Source organism: Lethenteron reissneri, chromosome 14, assembly GCF_015708825.2.
Source record: "Lethenteron reissneri isolate LAM-NWPU_2019-01 chromosome 14, ASM1570882v1, whole genome shotgun sequence".
NCBI classification, from domain to species: Eukaryota; Metazoa; Chordata; class Hyperoartia; order Petromyzontiformes; family Petromyzontidae; genus Lethenteron; species Lethenteron reissneri.
This window is the reverse complement of record NC_083792.1, coordinates 5583661-5604717: the sequence shown is the minus strand read 5'-3', so window position 1 is coordinate 5604717 and position 21057 is coordinate 5583661. Positions and strand designations below refer to the sequence as shown.

Sequence of the window (21057 nt, the reverse complement as noted above, 5' to 3'; positions counted from 1 at the left end):
AGTATTGTACGCATGCATAATTATGTTTGGTTTCTTTGCGTTTGATGTTGTTCATTGCTTGTCAATTAAATAACGCTCGGGAAAACATTAACGTGACATTTTTTGGTATATTAATCACATGTCTACGTGTTCAGAGGTTTTTAAAGTATTTAGGATTAATATTCATTCTCTGTCCTTAGCCCATTAAACGTAACTATACAAAACACAATTACACAAATACGAATGTCCCTTTATTCGTTCCAACCTTTCCTGCGAACTGCCGCTGTGGCCGGGAGCAATGACGGGATGTGTGAGTGTCTGTACCCCAGTACAGAAGAGAAACCATCCGAAGTGAACAACCAATTACCATATTATTATTATTATCATCATCATCATTATTATTTTCTAAATAATGTTTGCCGCGCACGCATTTAAAGGAACACAACTCCTCTGTGGTCACGCGCGTCCTAGCAAGGCTCCCACTGGCTCACTCCCGCGTCGCCGCCCGCAGTGTCGTTGATTGCCCGCGTCCCGGGGCTCTGCGTGCCCAGTCTCTCACAGTCAGTGGCCGGTAAGCCGGGAGGTTCACCATTCACTGGTGGCCATCGCGAGAGGTCGACTGGATGCGGTGTGCCGGGGCGTGGAAATATTTTCTGGGTCGCCAACCTCTGCTGCATCTGTGATTTTAAAAAAATATATCGGTTATACATTTATAAGTTTTGTCTTTTGTTATGGGATGTCGAAATATCTGACCAGATGGCTCATCAGTAACGAGATGGGCTCGTAATTAGAAGGTTACGAGTACAATTCCTGCTTGAGGGTTGTAAGCCCATCATTCCTTTGGGCTAATAAAAAGAGGACCACTCTGTGGGGTAAGTCAACAGTAGTTGTCCTATGTATAGACTGGCCCCACCATAGAATGTGGAATTTCCACCACTGACTCGGCTGTAAATAGATGAGCAGCACCACAATGCTCATTTGAGCAATACATTACTTGGATTGTTCACGTAAAAATTGGTTATTAATACACACAATGTCTCATTTTGCTGTTATACGGATGAGTTTTTAAGCCGTGGTTCTTTACCGTTTGTTTCATTGCCTCACGTTAATGTCGTCATGCGTTTTATAGAAAGAGATCAGCGCTGGTCATTAACTCTGAAAGCAGCAGCCTCTTGGGTCCAGTTGAGTCTCTTTGTCTTCCGACTGCCCCACGACATCCACCGAGTGCCGATGACTCGTGCTTTGTGCAGATCAAAGCGATTCGTGCGTCTTCATTTAGCGTCTCAACAGAATGTTTCATTGTCATCGGCCATGGTCAATCCACTGCTGGATGAAGGCCTACCCCAAGCCGTCACCAACTCTCGCCATCCTGCAAAGCAACAATCCATGCGTAGTGTCATCGCGGATGTCACTGTGTATTGTCGGCTCTAGAGAGGCACGGGGTGCGATGTAACCACATCGCGGGCACCACGTGGATGTGGGTGCAGTAACGGCCCTAGAGGGGCTCGGTGAGCGCTGTCTGACAGTGCTGAGTGGCACCACGCTCTGCGTGCAGTACCAACCCCTACAGGATAGGGCAGGGGTCGGCAACCAAAATAACAAGAAGAGTCATTTCTTTCCAATTCGGTACAAAATTCAGTATTTCAAGAGCCGCAATGCATCTGAGTACATACTGTACATACGTACATATCGTCAAGAAGCAGCCCGTAAAGAGCCGCATGCGGCTCCGGAGCCGTAGGTTGCCGAACCCCTGGGATAGGGTGTGAGAGTACCGGCCATGGAAACAAGGTTACTAAAGGCCGTGGCATTCTGGTTGACCCGAAAGGACACGTGAGCGGTTGAGTCTACACAGGGGCCCCCAAAGTGGGGGCTAGGGGTGGTCACGTGTCAGGTGGAGATCCTGCTCGAGGATTCTCGAAGGTGGTCGTGGCCAGGGGCGGAGCCAGCTCCGCTACAGAGGATATAAGCCGGGTCCCCGAGCGGGACCGGCTGCTGTTGTTCATCCTGAATAATCTACATTCTACGTCCTATAAGAGTCATCAACACGTGGACCTGGACCCTGGCCAGAGTCCGGTCCGTCGTAGCTAATTCCAGTGTGATTATTGTAGTTAGCCTGGTGGTACACCACCATAGGCTGTTAATGTGTTAAGGGGTAGTGCCCCGTGTGTTGGTTTTAATAAATGTGTTGCCTCCAAGAGGTACGTCTGCGACTCAGTTGAACTCACTACACATCCAGCACCTGCTGCACGTGAAATTATTTCATTGCTCCATCTCCTCGCTGGATCTCCGCTTGGATGCGTTCCGTTCCGTGGCTGCCATTCCATAATTATTATTGACAACTGTCCAGAATCGTCCCTTCTCACCATCACATGTTCTGCACAAGCCCACTCACTTTTCTGAATGGTTTGGATGATGTCGTTAACGGTTACCCTGCGTATGTTCTCCAATCGACGTGTTCCTCTGTATCTCAGTATACTGTTATGCTTCTTTATGGTCTTTTTCATTTTTGTCAAAAAATTCTGGAATGACAGTGTTCATGAACCATGCGTCAGAGCAGGTGATATGCATTGAATGATGCTTATGATAAGAAACATGAACTCATTTGAGTCAAGTGAACAGGTACAGCTCACATTGGAAAATCAAATTCTATTAGTTATAAATATTTGCAGCCCTTTGTCAGTCCGCTGTTGGATGAAAGCTTCCTTATGATGTGGCAGTCATTGAAGGGTTTTGTTTTGAACCATGCTTCAACACTCTGGGCAGTGCTGGTTGGTAAAGGTGGGGCGCCAGGGCCAGTTTCGAGATCACTCGCCAATTATGTTGGCCGTGGCCAGGAATCAAACTCAGGGCGCCAGGTTGGTAGCACAGCACTATCAGGAGTAGCAACTGCGTGCCTTTGGCAGTAGAGTGGCGCAGTGGTAGCAATAATTTCTACAGGTCCTGTGAATCATCAAATTTACTGTTGAAGGCCAAAACATACCAATGCTGAAAACTTAGCTGCAAATGACTCAATTGGGATCACACAGCAGTAGCAGCAGCAACATCGCCCCCCTACTGCGAACATATCATACGACCCTTCTGAAAAATAGTCTTGAGACTCAGCGAGGCATGCCTGGGTAAACGAGTAAAATAACGATGATGATGAGATTCATAAGGTCCCACGTAGGCGGGCTGTGCGGTTTGCGTCGCGATGGCTGCGTGGGATCGGCCTGCACCACACTCGGATTGGCCTGCACCACACTCGGATTCGGCCTGCACCACACTCGGATTTGTTGGCTCAAGCGGGCGGCTCGGCCGCTCCGACACGGCGCGTCGCCCCTCCGACTAACACCACGAGCACTTAACCTCATCCAGTCGGGGTGGTGGGGGGGGGCGAGGGGAGGGGAAGAATGAGCGCGCCGCTCATCGTCTGTAGACGTTAAACATCTCAAAGCGTTCGCGGCGAGGCAATTTAATGAAAGGCCTCGGCACTCACGCGTCTTCCTGGCCACTTTGTACGTTTCATGTCCGATGATATGTACCCGTGTTATGGTAATGGTATGTCGATCAGTCTCCGCCAAAAAAGCCGTTTGTTGCCTCTCTGCAGGCATTGTGAATGGTCCCTCCCTGTGTGATGCTTCATTTATTTGGCAGTGTTTGACGATATGTCAGCACCTGGGCAGGTGGCTCACTCACTGCGCCATTTTGTTGTCAGAGCTGCGGTGTAGTGGTGCCAAATGGACCGTTATTACTCGGGTTGTTAATGTTTGGGCTTTCTTTCGCATTACGGATAATTGCATTGAAAGCGTGGTCAAAGACCGGTTCATGATTTGTTGCACATATGGAAATGTACAGAGCGGTAAACATGAATAAAAATGCTTTTTAACCAGGCAATGAAGGGAAACTGTTACGGTGTCATGGTTAGCGCACTGGACTTGCAATTCAGAGGGCGCTGGTTCAATTCCAACTCCTGGTTCGGCAGTTGACACACTGGAGCAAATTTCGATTTTACATTTTCTTGCCGTGGTTTTCACACCTGATGATGCTTGCTTGTGTTGCAATCGAAACGTCGTGAGAATTTTATTGTTTTATTTTTATTATTTTATTATTTGCCTTCTACGTGACTTTACCGAAAGAACCAAGAACATGAACACTGGGGCAAGTTTCTCAAATTACCCTGCTTATGTCCACCCAGCTGTATACATGGCGGGGTAAAGTGTGGGTACACCTATCTCTTCTATAGCATCTGACTAGCGTTGAAGAGTAGACAAACTACCCTCTAGCTCCTCCGTCTGGTGTGTGCAGGCAAGGATCGCACCTTTATCTTATGACTGGGAAAAGATAAGGAAAATGTACCAGGTGGAGACTTAGGCCACTCCGGTTTGTACGTTCACACAAACTGCTAATCGGTGCCTTCATTACTGATATTCTACGGAACCGTTAACAAATTCAGAAATCTATTACCGGCTTACTGGTTATTACTTAACAATACTACTTATTACCTGATCATTTAAGCAATGTGAGTTCTCCAGCCTTTAGTTTTGGGTCTTAAAGCAACACAGTCTCAGGCAGGTGCTTGAATGATGGGCGTTCAAACGCAAACTAACTGAGCTCGGTGTTTCTACAGAATGTCTCTATCAATTTTGTATCACCCACTGCTGGATGAAGGCCTCCTCGTGTTGTGTTGAACGTGGGGGTCGTTTGACCATGATTCAACATGCTGGCCAGTCGCATAGTTTAGTTGAATCTGTTTAACGACGGAATAACTCAGAATACCAGCGTAGTCTCATTTTGCGGGTGACGTGGGTCGCCAAAATAACAGTGGCGTATACAGTCGGATCAGGTGCCACTCACTGCTCTTGTTGGCCATGGCTGGGAATCAAACTGTGTTATCTGGGTTCATCGCGCAGCTTGCTAACCACCGCACCGACCGCTCCCCCTAATGTACATTGGAGAAATTTGCATCGAGGTGTTTTTCATCAAGATGATAACAGCGTGTCAACGGTGCAGCACGTGCAGCTGATATTGGGGTTCGTTTCATTGCCGTTGTCCTTATTAATTACATGCCCCGCAGTATACATTATGCAAATGTGGTGCTCTCAAGATGAAATGTAAGAAAATTGCTACTCTAGACTGATAAGCGTAAGACCTGCCATTACATGTTTGAAATGCTCTCAAACTATGTTGATGCTTTTTAAATCGTATGGTTGGATATACAGAGTGCCAATGAAGGTATCACCCTCCACTCTGAAGGCATTGCAATTAGACAGCTGATTGAGTTGTCTGATTGAAATGTTGCAACGTATTTCTTATATGATTATTATTCATTTTTTACCGAAATTCTTGAGTGATCTTCAACAGCACGAAACAAAATCATTCAAAACCACCTCACCGGCGATGCTGGAGAACACCTGAGTCTCTCTCTCTCAGATCTCCATAGGGCACGCAATGCCATGGCAGTGGACTGAAGGCTCGGAGGGATGAGATGCGCACGATAGCACGCTTGCTTGACATCGCGATTGCGTGCAAAGTTCAATCGACCGAGCCCAATTGGCTGTCTAAATATAATGACTTAACAATGCATGATCAAATCAGATTATTTTTATATAGCGCGAGGCTATCACGGCCACACACTATATATTACTTATTCCTTAGTCAGTAATAGTTATGCAGCATTGGGTTTTGCCAGATCTCTACTGACACCAGCCTAACTTTACAGGAGGCCTTCTGCCTTCGCATATCTGATGATGATCTGCAGTAGTTTCACAGCATGGTGTAATGCATGTCAAACTTCTTTCGCACCGTACGTAGCCAACTGTGCTAATCAGAGTTGCGAGAGAAGGACAATAAACTAAACACAAAACTCAGTGATGTTGCTATGTGAAATCCCAACCGAGTTTTTTTGCAGGTAAATCTTCAAATTTGGCAAATTTGGACCATAACACCTGTCGTGGAGATGAAGACTTTGCCCTAGCGTGCAATTTGGCCTTGATGAACACTTGCCCTTTAACTTTTGCACCAAAGGAATACTTGGAATGGATGATATTTTCCCTCTGGGTCTGATTCTATTATAATCCAGCCAATACACAAAATAGTGTATCATGTTAATACGGGAGCACAGTTGCAAACATAGGCAGCATTTCACGCTGATTATGTTGCTCAGACATATCGTCATATTTCAGTAGGCCTTAATGAAGCCTGTCTGGTGTTCTATGTCTGTTTTTTGCAACAGTACGGAGGTAGTGTACAGTGCTTAAAAAACGGATTTCTCATTTAAGTGTGCGTGTTCTCATAAAAAATAACAAACTAATTTAAAACTAGTAATTATCAATAAGGTTTGGATTCACTTATTTTTTATGGATATCATGAGGAAGGGAAAACTTGGATGCATTGTAGTGAGCATTGGCCTGACTGCTGACGAGACAGTGAATGACAGTCCTGAGTTTAACTTCTGTTGATCCAACGCCGAAATCATGCACTCTGAAAAGGCCGTGTGGCTGATGTGATAATTAAAAATTAACCCGTAAAAACAAAGTTTTTCACTATAAATCCTTTATATGCGTGGCATCAGTTTTATTTTATTATTAATTTCAGTATTTCTTGAGTAAGAGTTTCATTTTTATCACATTGGTATTTTAAATTAAATATGAAAAAAAAATTCCTAAAAAGTGGAAAATTTTGGAAAACATTTTTTACGAAAATAAATTGTCACACACAACGAGTCTGTGTGCAAAATGTCAGCTCGATTGGATCACGGAAGTGGGTTAAAAAACTACCGAAAGATTTGCACGGTCGTAAGCGCGCAAGCAAGCAAGCAAGTGAACTTAATATAAAGGATTTAAAACATTAACCCGTATAAACAAAGTTTTTCACTATAAATCCTTTATATGTAAGATCACCTCTTGACATGCCCCGTATATTCCCGAGGGCACTAGCGTTGACCCGTTTTACCACTTTCAAGAACCTGACGGCTTCAATTTAACTGCTCTATAAATAGTCTCCATTGTACATCTTGGGGGCAGGGATTTCATGCCATGTGGTTAGTCAAAATTTGCGTCATCATGAAACGGGCGGCTAGAGTCCTCTCGTCCTCTGGCTTGAGATGGCTGCCACCTATGGGTCAGATGATTGTCTGCCACCATTAAGCAATTGGTAATTAAATATTGTAAAAAAATTCCCCAAACAGTGTCAAATTTTGGAAAAAAAATTTCACGAAAATTAATTGTCACGCACGAGTCTGTGTGCAAAATGTCAGCTCGATTGGATCACGGGAAGTGGGTTAAAAACGACCGAAAGATTTGCACGGTCGTAAGCAAGCAAGCAAGCACGCAAGCACGCAAGCAAGCAAGCGAACTTAATATAAAGGATTTAATAAAGGATTTAATAAAGGATTTTAAAAATACGTTACTTTTTTGTTATTTTATTTTACGCGGAGGGACGTGAAGGAGGCTTATTGTCTGATTATTTATTTGTAGTGAGTTTTCTGTGTCATCCAGTAATTGGAGATGTCCTCTGCATCCACAGCTGATCCTGCCAGAATATTTCATCCACAGCTTATTCTGCCTCATGTTCCTGTGTGCCCTGGAGTGGCTGGCCGTGGGGGTAAATGCACCTCTCCTGTGCTACCACATCTGGAGGTAACAAATCAAAATTCCTTCGCTCCTTTGCCCTTCCCCATGTGATTCCCCAAGTAACAAACCACCCCTCTGCAAGGTGAAGGATGCGTGCGTTTGACACGTCTCCTTGTCTGGTTACCAGCTACTGCCATACCCTAATTCCACGTGACGTTACCTGTGTAATGACGGAATATCCGCCACCTGGGAGTTAGAGCGCTGTTGCCACCCACTTGGGTGGGGCACACGAACGGCCCTAGGGGACGTGATTCGGGCAGTCAAGGGAGCGACCCTTCTGGGAGCTTCCAGGAGGAGGGCGGAGCCAGAGGGCGGGGCAAGAGCACGCTGAACAGAATAAAAGGGTTCATATTCTTAGGTTTTTTCGGTAAAGTCACGTAGGTAAAACATTCAAATTAATAAAAAAAGCTTCCGTCTTCAGGTGAAACCGTCACAGCAAAATATCTGTGACGGTTTCACCTGAAGACGGAAGCTTGTGTTGCCTCCGAAACGTCGTGATTTTAATTTTTTTTAATTAATTTTAATGTTTTACCTACGTGACTTTACCGAAAAAACCTAAGAATATGAATCCTTGCAGTCACGAAAGCTTCAAATCTAGAAAGAATAAAAGGGGAGCGCCGAAATCGTCAAAGGTCGGTTCAGTGGGTAACGTTCACGTTGTCGGGTCGTGGATCGTCAATAGCCTCGTGTTTAGTGGGTTACCTAGTGATAGGATACGTTTACAGCAATTAGTCAGTTCCGTAAAAGTCCCGATATAAGGAAGTGTTAAGGGGCCGTCCATAAATGACGTCACGCACCTGGGGGGGGGGTCAGACATTTGTGACGATGTGTGACGACGGGGGGGGGGGGGGGGTTCAGAAATGTGACGTCACATCAAAATGCGCAACTTTAAATAAATATAAACACGTTCTACTTAATTAAATATACTTTTTAATAAATGTTTTCTCCTGCAACATCAGAGTGCAGCGGCACATTAAATACGCACAATGACAATAGTTTAAAGCGATTTGAAGCATGTTTTATTGGGGGGGGGGGGTGCAGAGCTTTGTGACGTCATATTTGAGGGGGGGGGTCTGACTTTTTGTGACGCCGTGTGACGAGGGGGGGTCAAAAATCGTCCAAAATTGCGTGACGTCATTTATGGACGGCCCCTAATAAACGGGCAACCTCTAACCACGTAGTGTGTGTCTCCATTCATCAGTACTACACCTGTAACGTAATTTTACTATGAATGTATTTTTATAAATTGTTCAGGCCATATTTTATGAGCGGATATTGAATGTATTGAATATTGGTTCATGAATCCCTTCTACGTGACTTTACCGAAAGAACCAAGAAGATATTGGTTCATGTTTATGCAGTGTTTTAGATTTCTGTAACGCGGTTATATTGGTCATGTTTCAATTTGGCTGTGTTTGTTACGTCAATTTACGTGATTATATTTGTGATGTTGGTGTCTCAGATCATTCTTTGCAAAGACAATCCTGGTCCTCTCGAGTTCTCGCCTGGTCACATAAATACACGTGCAACTTTAAGGTGGCGACATATATCTTTGATGTTGTGCTAGTTTTCTAGAATAACTTGTACAGCATTTAATTAAGCAATCGTTGGCATTTAATTAAGACTAGATTTGAAGCTTTCGTGACTGCAAGGATTCATACTCTTATGTTTTTTCTGTAAAGTCACGTAGGTAAAAATATGTATATAAATAAATAAAAAATACATAATGCAAATTATAAAATGATAATAGAAATAAAATACTAATATTTATTATTATAATAATATTTGTTATTATATTATTATTTTATTTCTATTATCATTTTTTATCATTTGTATTATTATTTTATTTATTAAAACAATATGTATTTTTATATTAATATTTTATTTCTATTATCATTTTCATCATGTTATTTTTATTTATTTTTATATTTACCTACGTGACTTTACCGAAAAAACCCAACAGCATTTAATTAAGAAATCATTATAGCAGCAACTCAAGGGTTTAATTTGCATGACTGCCCTTGCCCTGTGAGAATGGCAATCCTGCAGCATTGGCCTTTTGTTATGTAGTGACAGTGATGCCAGGAAATGGTAAAAATGTATTTGCATAAAAATAGCTGCAAGCGCCAGTTCCACTGACTCTTAATTAAATAATACAAACTGAAATGGACACTTTTCTATTTGACCTAAACTGCCATTTTTGTCCAAGCGGATCTCTGAGTCGAGTCTGCATATGAAGGTGAACGCAACACGGGCGTTTTTAAATGAACATAGACATTATTCAAGAGGGCTAATCACACCCCAGTAAAAAAATAACACTCCTGTTTTCACACAAGACACGGGGTTTATAGATGACCGGATAGGAGCCGCTTGAGACCAAGAGTCTTTTTTTCAAAGGAAACCTGGTATTCAATAAATAAATACATACATTAAAAAAAGAAATGCCAACGTGTAGACATTGAATACAAAATTTTCGGTACCGACCACCGTTATATTCTTGCGCGACATTGAATCACACGTTGTCAAATCTGACAATGCCTACGCCGTATCTGCTTAGAGTGGTGTGATTGTGCAGGTTACCGACAGACGCAATATCTCTCTAAATGCGTGCGGTGTAGCGTGCACTCTGCTGGTCTCTCACGGGCATCTTCTCCCTCAGGGCGCGAAGTGAGCTTCACTCCCAGGCACCCTTGTGCTTATGATGCCAGTGTATGTGCCGCATGCATACATTTCTTATAATCTACCCAGCACAGCTATCAAAGGCATGACATTGTTGGATTGGGTTTTTTCCCCCCACAATTTTCTATCATTGAGATGTTTGACCAATACCAGTAATATTGTATGGGTTTTATTTAGTTATGCGAGGAAACCAAAGAACACAGCAGATTTTCAGTGAAATAATATACTCCATTCCTTATGCAATCTCGTTATTGAAATTGGTACATTTCGAATTCACAATGGACCATGTTTTTCAAGAAGAACATATACATTTTGGGACAGATTGTTGATATTTTCGCTCATTAAGCACTGTCCCATTGGAGTATGCGGCTTCAACCATATAGCGGGGGAATGGTTTGATCAAACATTGTTTACCCAGCGACCTACATTTCTTTGCAAAAGTGAAGTGAATCTCTACAGATTTATCGCGATGTTGGTTTATCTCTGCAACCCAGCCACAGCAATATAACACATCATGTCACCGACTGAATAGGTGTAAGCGTATATTTGCCGCTGACAGGCTTTGTGAGGGAATCATTCTGAGACATGAGAAGAAAACACCTCTGAGATTCGTTGCAATAGCTTATGCAATGTTTTTGAAACAGTGGCTGAGATGCCATGTGGCAATGTGACATCTAGTTTCATCCCTAGCCCAGGGTCGCTGACCTTTTTGTTAAAGAGACGTTAAAATATTGGATCGGCAAAGTAAGTGCTCAGTGGTGTGAGTGCTCGACAGTGATAAAGGCCATTTCACAAAAGTGGATTGAAGTGGCCAAAGTGGATTTTTATTTAATTTCATTTCCATGTCCTCTGTTTATGCAGCGAGAGCCCATTGAGATTCACCGTTTGCATTGTAACGGAGAGCGGCGCAGCTGTGGGTATGGCACAATATGTAGAATTTGGTGGATTTTATTTTTAGTTTAGTGGAAGCAAGTTTACAGATATGAGATTTTCTATGTAACGTAGGTTCACACTTTTACAAATAATTTAGTCAGAAAACGTTGTTGCATTTTACAATAGTAAATACAATAGTAAAATGCAACAAATATAATTTGCCATTGTGCATTGCTTTTGTACTGATAACAAGCTCACATTAATAATTCGAATAATAGTTGAAATTTGGTTGTCAATCCACACTGGTTGATGAAGAGAAGGGGGGGGGGGGTGGTGAAGTTGTGATACACTGGGTATCACTCGGCACCGATGTTAGCCGTGGCTGATAATTAATCAAAGTCGGGGTTCGTAGGTTATTGCGCCACCCACCCCACCACACATGCACCATCAGATACAGATCCCTGAAAATGTGTGGATATGGTGTTGTAAATTCTCCCTCTGCCGAGGTCGTTTTTCTGTAGATAAGCGGGCATTAAGAGCGAGGTTTGGTGGCACACGTCTGTAATCTAGCGTCTCGGAGGCAAGTGTTGGTGCATCGGATTGAGATCTGTGAAACTCCCAAAGACGCTGAGCTGCGAGGTAGTTAGGAGATGACAGTACATCTAATGAGCTCATAGACCTGTCTCTGTGGACCTTACAGCGTCATCCCCTTGTGTATGTTGGTCAAGCATCCAATTGCAGGACTATCTTGAAAAGGAGTCTATTGTTTCGATTTAAAGCTTTCGTGACTGCAGGGATTCATCTTCTTGGTTCTTTCGGTAAAGTCACGTAGAAGGGAAATAAAATAATAAAAATAATAAAAAAAATAATAAAAATAAAACATGATAAAATAATTCTCACGACGTTTCGGCCACAACGCAAGCAGCCGTCCTCAGGTGAAGAACAAGTCTGTCTCTTCTATGTGACTTTACCGAAAGAACCAAGAAGTTGAGTCTATTGTTGTTATTATAAACATTTGACCAGGTGGCTCAGTGGTAGAGTGAGCGGCTCGCAATTGGAATGGTTGCGAGTTCAACACCCGTTTGGGGGTTGACTTAGCCCATCATCTATCTGGGGTCAATAAAATGAGTGGCTCTGTGGAGAAGTCAACAGTGGTTGTCCTATGAAAAGACTCACTCTCACCAGAGAAAGATATAATTTCAACCACTGGCTCAGGGATGTAAATAGGAGATGGGCACCACCTCAATGCTTGTTTAAACAGCAGGAGATCACTTATTATTTTTAGTTTGACTCTGCGCAGCAAATGATGTCCAATGCAGGCATTGCAACGCTCACTTGGAGTGCACGCCGAAGAGTTGGAAGGTGCAGTGTTGCAGGGAAATTGTGAAAAATGGAGCCAGGGATATAACTTAACACAAATATCCTCAGGCCACAATATAACCTGCGTCCATCATTTTTTTTTTTTTTGTTTACTCTCTGGCTCCTACCTCTTTCATGCCCAGCAAAAATAACCGCACAGAAAGCTGACGCTTGCACCGGCAATCCATCTTTATGCCCCAGTTACGGTCTAATAAAGGCAAAAAAAATCATACACTCCTGGGTGAGCAGCAGCCAACACAATCGAATAAGAGACTCGCGCAGCTTGTAGCAGGGCCCCTGTAACAACGACATCGCCACGGCGTTGGCGTTGGGTGTCGACGTAACGCCGCTGGCATCACTTTGTGTCACATCTGTGGTGCGTGCCCCTGTCACTTACACCCCACAGGTACCTACGTGGACCGGCGATGAGCTCTCCTGGACAGTACGACCCCTGTGCTGTTTTGGGCGACGACGCGTTGGCCTACTGTCGCAAGGAGGGCTGGTGCAAGCTCGGATTTTACCTGCTCTCCTTTTTTTACTACCTCTACAGGTTAGTGGGAGATTGGACAATTTGATGGCTCGCACGCTGATGCAGCAGTGGCAGTTTGTTTTGAGAAGGCACAACAACTGGAAGTTAGATATTGAATAATTATGGATTGATAACTGCTTTGCGCATGGAGGCGTGTGAGCGCCACACCTGTTTTTCTATGCTAAATTTGTCCTGGTTTGTGTTTTAAAAGCAATTACTAAATGGTTAATCTCGTGCCAAAATAAATCAGATTATCTTTGACATTCAGTTGGCTTTCATAAGTGTAACCATTATGTGTGCGCAAAAAGTAAAGCCTACGCATAAATTAGCAATAATGTTTGCTCTCAAAGGGAACTGCACGCGAGCGCTATTCGTCTGGGAAGGGCGTGCTTTGAGTAGCAGTTTAATCTCCCCCGTTACGTGTGGCTGGGTCCCTGGGCTCCCTGCGTATCGCCCACTGAACTGGAGAATCACAGTTTTTGGGGAATGGTGGGCGTGTGGTGGCAATCAACCCTCTGGTGGGCCTTTGCACCACAAAGAATTCTGTCAGCCTGTGATATCTACTGGGGCTGCCTTCACCCTGCGGATTTCCATGCAGTCTGCAGTTACAGCAATTCCAATGTGCTGATTATTTAACTGTTTGCCTGGCAGTGAAACATGGTGGTCCTCAGCATCGTGCCACGACTAAAGAGAAAACAATGAATTGATATTTCGATTTAAAGCTTTCGTGACTGCAAGGATTCATCTTCTTGGTTCTTTCGGTAAAGACACGTAGAAGGGAAGTAATAAAATAATAAAAATAAAACATAATAAAATAATTTTCACGATGTTTCGGCCACAACGCAAGCAATCGAAACGTCGTGAGAATTATTTTATTATGTTTTATTTGTATTATTTTATTACTTCCCTTCTACGTGACTTTACCGAAAGAACCAAGAAAATGAATTGATAGTACACACTTTTTGTTTATCATCATTGCTTTTGTCATTTTGGTGACCCAGTCACCATTGCAAATGAGACTATCCTGGTCTCTTGAGTTCTCACCTGCTTAAACAATATAAGCCTTGATCATCATCATTGGCCATGATCTATCCACTGCTAAATTAAGGCTACCCCAAGTCGTAGACATATTTCATGGTCTTGCGATCCAGCAATCTACATAGGCCCTGCACACGAGCCGATTGTATTGCTCCATCTCCATTGAAGCACAGTGTTGTATATACATATTCGCACTGGGTGAACATGTGCAGCCATGGGAGCGCAAAGCAACTATTTCAGGATAAATAACTTGACCTCCATTCCAGGAGGCCAGGGAAATGCGTTCAAGCAACTCGTGCCTTGAAAGGATTTTGAATTTTGGTGACAATACCACGTGGTGTGCATGTTTCACGTTTTCTTTCTGCCTGCAAGCTGCAAAAACATATGCATATGCTGCTGTACAATGTCTAGAATGAAGTCTCACACGGATTTTTCCATCTATATAAAATACCAATGGCTCAGTACCAGTTTATATCTGAAACATAATTATGTCAGGTGGAGGAGATGGGTATATTACCATATACTAACGTGGGTATTGAGCTAAAATGCATAAAGAGAGAAAATATATGTATGTATGTTGAACTTCTTTCGCACATTACTTAGTCAAGCCGACCATGCTAACCGCAGGTGCGGGACTCTGCAAGTGCTGGAATGACAGCCAAACTCATCTATAATGTAGTCACCACCCGGACCAGAAATGTCATCTCCTAGTTTACGAATCTTAAAAGTGAACCTTAGAGTGCTGTCGTTGCTGGCAAAATAATAGTTTTAGGCCTTTGGGCCTGTGTTTAACAATTGTGTTTGAAAATAAATTTAAAAACATTTAATAATTAATACAGGCCCATAAAGTACAGTGGACTTTTATTGGTGATACAGCGTCAGACTAATTACGAGGCACCAGTTATCTTGTAGTTTGGGCAAACGCATTAAATATTCATGATCAATCTGGACACCCGCCGTTTTATATCGCTACAAATGTACACCATCAATTACATGTGCTTTTCTATCATGTATACATATTTTCAAATAGAGATGCGAAATGAATGGCGTATAAATACGTATATACCGGAGTGGTTTATGGTCTGGAATTAGACATTGGTCATTATAAAGTTATACTTTAACGTTTAATTGCAAACCCGCTTTACCAAGTGCCAAAAGCGTTTTTTGTTGAAAGGTTGCTATCTTCATGCTGGCATGATTTCTTTATTGTTTCCATCTTTGAAGATGGAAAAACAATGAGGCTGCTTGTAGCTCATTTAAAAGCAAGCCCTTTTAATCATGCGAATGTTACGTATTTACCGTATGTGGTGAATGTAACGAGACTCCCGGCAAACGATGGTACTCTCTTAGCACGAGTGTTGTGGGAGCATTACCACCCACGGGCTCGTGTGTGAGCTGCCATAAGACAGCCTCTGTGAGTTTTTAAATAATTAATTTGTCCATCCACTGCTGGATGAAGGCTTCCCCGAGCCACAACCACCTCTCATGATCTTGCGATGTAATAATCCACCTTGCACCTGCATTCCATTCCATGGCTATCACTCCGTTGTTATTTTCACCATTGGCCATCGCTCATTCCAGCCGTAAGATGTCCCAGCCAAGTCCACTCCCTTTGCTTAACAGCTTGAATGATTCTGTGTGTGTTCTCCATTCTTGTTGTGTTCCCTAATCCTGCTGTGTGTTCTCCAATCCAAACCCCATTTGGTGGAGCCAGGAGACTGTTCCCTCCTTTCGGGTTCCTCTAAAAACAAACCACTGCAGTTAGGCATGTGGAATGTTGGTGTGCTAACCGTGGAGGAGAGGCTGCCGTTCTGTGGCTTTAGAGTCAGAATATTTAATTTTACTGGAGGAATCCAATGAGCTATAAAGTTATTTTCACAGATGTCCAGTAGGGACGGGTCAGAACGTTAAAACAACAAAAATACAAAAACACGATAGGAGTGCAAAGTATAGGAAAGGTAAGCAGATTACGAAAAATATATACAATTGTGTACATATGTATATACATACATATTTAATGATACAAAAATTAAGATATTTATTATATTTTATTAGATAAATTCCACTGAGCTATTAGCTTATTTTTCAGAGGCGACCCGGCTACGAATGATGTGGAAATGTATAGCAGCCAAATGATCGAAATAATCTGAACACACGTTTCGAAATGTGGAGGGAAAAACCGGAAGACCCAGATAAAATATCCACGTGACCATGGGGAGAACATGTACACTGTGACCCCTGACCTCCTGCATACCAGGCGAGGAAGTGAATATCACACCACCGTGGTGCCTCTTAAATAAATAAATAAATATGCAATTAAATATATAAGTTCAAATTGTATAAGAACATAAATTCCTAAGCTTGGGAAAGGCAGTAGACAACAGCAAAAACAGTCCCAGGACACACCATTGTACACACGTTTAAACATTTCCTTCTGCAAAAAATAAACTGGTGATGTAGCAGTGTGACTAACATAATTTTGAATATCTCATGGGAAAATAGAAAACCAGAAAACACCATTATTAGATTTGTAAAACTCGCATCATATGTAGCAATTTGCATAATTACACAACGAAAGTGATGCGTAAAGCTATCGCTTTCAATGTGCTAAAATGTATTTTTTGCTGCATGTTTACAGCTCCACAAATGTACTTTCCTTGTAGCAGTAGAATAAGACAACATTCTAATTAACGTTGTCCTGTTTTTATAAGTTTATTTATGTTTTACAAACTAAATTCATTTCAATATGCTGGAGTCACGTGCTGTGATTTATGCATTCTAATTTCCATTGCCTTTTATCCTCATCCATGTTCTACCTACTACTGGATGAAGGCCTCCTCACATTCTTACATGCCTTGTGCTCTTGCGATGCTACAATTCGTCTCACTCCTGCACATGAGCTGATTTCATCACTCCATTTCTGCTGTGGTCATCATATTCTTCGGTGTGTTCACTTCTTTGGCTGCCATTCAATCACCAGTCTCATCTATCTGCGATCATCCCTTATAGTGCTATGTTCTGCAAAAGCCCACTTACTCTTCTCCCTGTTATAATGTCTCTCATTTGTATTTGTTCTTTCATACATATGTCCCTGTATGTTTCTCAGCATACTTCCCAGCATGTATTCATCTAATTGTGCTTCTGTTTAGCAGTTTTGAGCTTTTGTTCCACATTCTTTGGTTGAGTGCATGTTTCTGATCCACATGGCATAGTAGGAAATATGCATTGATTGAACACTCCGTTTTTTAGACACATTGTAAAATCGCTTTTCTTCGTTAAGTCCAGCTTTCCAAACACACTCCACCTTACTCTGCCTGGCCTCTTTATTTCATCGTTTTGATCCCGATCCGCCTTCAATAATAATAATGGTCCTAGCTATAGACACACTGCTGGTAACGGTATGCTCGGGGTGAAGCGGTGGTGCCTGCGGTACGCACACTGGTGACCCTAGTTTGTTTCCTGGCCGTGGCTAACAACAATGGCGAGTGATATCTGATCTGGTTCTGAGTCCCTCCTTCTCCAACGCACACTGACCGTCGTGGTGAAGTATATTCAATCTCCATAACTGGCATGGTATTGAGAGTATTTTATCCAGCGTTGGATTGTCAAAGGGTTGTAAATTGGTGGTGACGGTTGGCATACTGGTCTTACAATTCAGAGGTCACCCGTTTTATCTCCTGGCACGGCAGTTGGAGCAATGAGCAAGTTTCCTGAATGCCCCCAACTCTGTCCACCCAGCAGTTTCAATGGGAACACCACAGCTGATCAGCAGTTGATGTGTTGTTGGGTCGAGTGTGGGTACTCCCACCTCCTCTTGGATTTCTGGCTAGTGTGGGAGATAAAAGTACGTAAAGTTACATTTCTATCCCCCCAGAGGGCACTCTCAAGAAGGCCTGGGGAGGCCATTGGAGCTCCCTTCAGTGAAGGCCCATCCACCCACAGTGGCCTGAGCAAACAGTTTCAGGGCTGCGTTTTACCATGTATATCTCAAACAGGGACACGGGTTTTTGATCGGTGCGCGCCTCCTATCTGCGTCTGCAGCATGGTCTACAACCTGATGAGTCCTCCTTAGGGACCCCAGCTCTTCCTTGGCTATGGCTGCTCCGCCGCGCGCCAACCTCTCTTCCAAAGCGGCGGTGCCTCTCAAGCGCCGATCGCTGTGTTTTGGTGGCCACCGGAACATGCGATTGGGAGCAGATGGACGATTACTCACAGTGAGTGGATTGATCGCGGATGGGTTTATAACCAAGCACGAGGGATTAAAACGTTGCACTTTGGGACCACATCAAGTCTTCACAGGGGGAGAAGATTTTGGCAGAGTGTGAAGATGAAGACCCCCCCCCCCACTGAGTGGAATGAGCCTTAGTTTAGCGAAATGCACTCAGACTCTTTGCAGTTAATTATTTGTTATTTGCTGCGATCTGTCAATCTCTTGCTGTTGCACCTCCTGTTTGTTCAATCGCTCCTTTCTGTTTTGATGCTTGTGCGTGACGTCTGCACTCATGGACGAAAGCAAAGAGAGAGATTGTAGCTCAAGCCCTATCTTGCTGGGTTGATTAAAGAGAAACTAGGCATGATTAAGCATCTTTGGGTATTGTTTTTTAAACAGACAGTACAAAATGTATGTTTCTCGGCTACCTTGATCATCCCAGTTCCATTTTTAAATAAGACTCGAACATGTTTGCAATCATCTCGGTGTTTGATCTCCAGAAGAAAAAAAAACATTGGTGCTGTTACACTGAATTTTTTTTTAAGTGCGACAATGATGGACAAGTTACGTGAACCGAGTGGTAGAAAGGAATTATATTTCTGGATTATGTCTTAAAATAAAATTTTAATATGGTGTCACTAAGATAAACACCTCATAGTGACACACATAGCAGGTGTCTAATCATTTGCATGCAATCATTCCTTGCTGCTTGGTATGCATAGACTAACTCCGGCGATATTCTGACCGACAGAAACCGTTGCGTGCCCACGGACGTCAATGTGAGATGGGCCGCACACTCAGCCCTAGGGGCAGCAGCGGCACTGCTGATTCAGCCTAGGCCATTAGCAGACATTGTGTTTGGGTTAGGGTTACACGATTACAAACATGATAAGTTAGATAAACCGATTAATTGAAATTTACATTATTTTAATAGTATTGTTAGACATGTTAATACTTTTTTTTATAAGGATGTGAGTTTAAGGCCATATGTGGTGTACCCCTATTTTTCATGTCTCCTGGGCCCCTTGGGTTCCTTGGGGCCCTATACTTCTTCTTAGTTTTCTTATGCCTCGCACCATCATTGCCTAAGGTGTGTTTTAAAATGATGTACTCTGCTATGTTTGATGCATCAGTATGAGAGGCAGTGCCCGTGTATTGCAAGTGTAAATGAGAAGCACATCACAGCCATGGAGGAGGTGGTGGATGAGGTGTCCACCTCTAACTAGAGATAAGTAACTTGAATGAGGTGCACTTAACGTGTAGGTGGCCAGGTGGCTCAGACGTCACAATACTGAGCCAGCACTGCTGAGATCCTGGGATTAAGTCCAGGTAACCAATTGTGATTTAACTGTGTTCCCAAGGGTAGTGGATTAATGGTTTCAGCTCCATTACCAGTGACTGCACAAAGCAAGGTTTTGCACTTAATTTGGCTAAGTTACAATTCTGAAAAATAAAACGTTGGTTTGACTAGCTATCATGTGACGAACATTGCAGGTACAGTTGATGTGCAAGTGCTTCCTCTTCCTGTGCAAACCAGATCGCATTGAAGGGTTCTCGAAGGTAGTTCTATGGCATCTGCTTCAGTGGCCCGTTCTTCAACAAGAAGGCTTGCTGCTCTGTGAGGAGATGCGAATGGATTATTCGTCTCATAGCATGACGCCGACAGCACAAACGTCGGGGTGAAGCTCATGAAAAATGACATTGTAAAAGAAAGTAACTTGAAACAAATTGTGGTCACTAGTTTGAGCACATTTGTGTTGTCTTCCTCTGACCACTGCGATGCAGTGCACCTGAGTGTGCGTCGCTGTTCGTGGAAAAATGTCAGAACCGGATGTGCATTTTTTCATTTTATGTTCTGAAATATAAGGGTCACATTCATGAGTGCTGGAACTCAAACAGCATTGGCAAGTAGGCCCTGGATGGAGTAATGCATCCGTTGTCACACCACCGAGCCCTGAGTGCCCATCTCCCTCTCTGCGGAACACAAGCTGGATGGACTGATCTCGCATTGCCATGTACCGCGTAGTAAGGGTTAGTGTCAAGCCCTTGACGTGAAGACATTACATGTTTGAATGAGTTATGTTTCATGTTAATGTCTATAATTCATGTTGTCATTTTAAATATAACAATAAAAGTTTGTTAAGTTTTTATCTTTACATTGATAATGCTTTAAGTTATTTTGCAATGCTTCATAAGTAAAAGTGGTCAGTTGAGTGTAATACAACACAGTCGTCATTTTTAACACTTTGAAATCCAGAAAAACGATGTGGAGTCCATGATGTTTGAATACAGTATTTTAAATATTAGAGCTGTGTGTTTTATTTTAATAATATAGTTATTCTGCGCCTGAAAATGTCTGGCATAATTTCATGAGAAACGCAAAGGAGTTGTACATCCTGTGCTCTCGTAAGATATTTTAAACACATCCTTAAGTGTTTATAAAAAAGTGTAATAAAATATTTTAAACGCCTCTTTTTGCACCTACAGAAATACACCACATGCTGGATGATACAGCTCAGAGACATTGCATCCAATGCAGTGGATATTTTAGGAATTCATTCAAATGCTTCCTAATTGATTACTGAGCACGGTGTCAAGGCTTGTTACCATTTATGTGAACACAATGACCCTCCTGACTTATGCTCACGTGACATCACCACTACTGATGCCTGTCTGATCTGTGCCACGTTATTTTCAAGATATTGCCTTGAAATGGCTTCATGAGGCCTGATTTTGCGGGGGTTTTTTGTCCTTGTCCCAACTTTATCTGGGTTGTGCTA

The 21057-nt window shown here is 42.9% G+C and overlaps 1 protein-coding gene across 3 annotated transcripts in view; it reads left to right on the top strand.

The window, feature by feature from the left end:
• LOC133342310 (protein cornichon homolog 1-like) overlaps positions 1-20728 on the top strand; it is a 28160-nt gene extending 7432 nt beyond the window's left edge. Inside the window, exons 4-6 of one of the 3 annotated variants that reach the window (XM_061551395.1) lie at positions 7512-7595; positions 12907-13050; positions 18109-20728. In XM_061551395.1, coding sequence (XP_061407379.1) covers positions 7512-7595; positions 12907-13050; positions 18109-18285 — 405 coding nt within the window. In that variant the 3' untranslated portion in view covers positions 18286-20728. Of the gene's footprint in view, positions 1-7482; positions 7596-12906; positions 13051-18108 lie in introns of all 3 variants that reach the window. The other 2 variants (XM_061551397.1, XM_061551396.1) reach the window with 2 other exon arrangements.
• Positions 20729-21057: the final 329 nt, after the last annotated feature.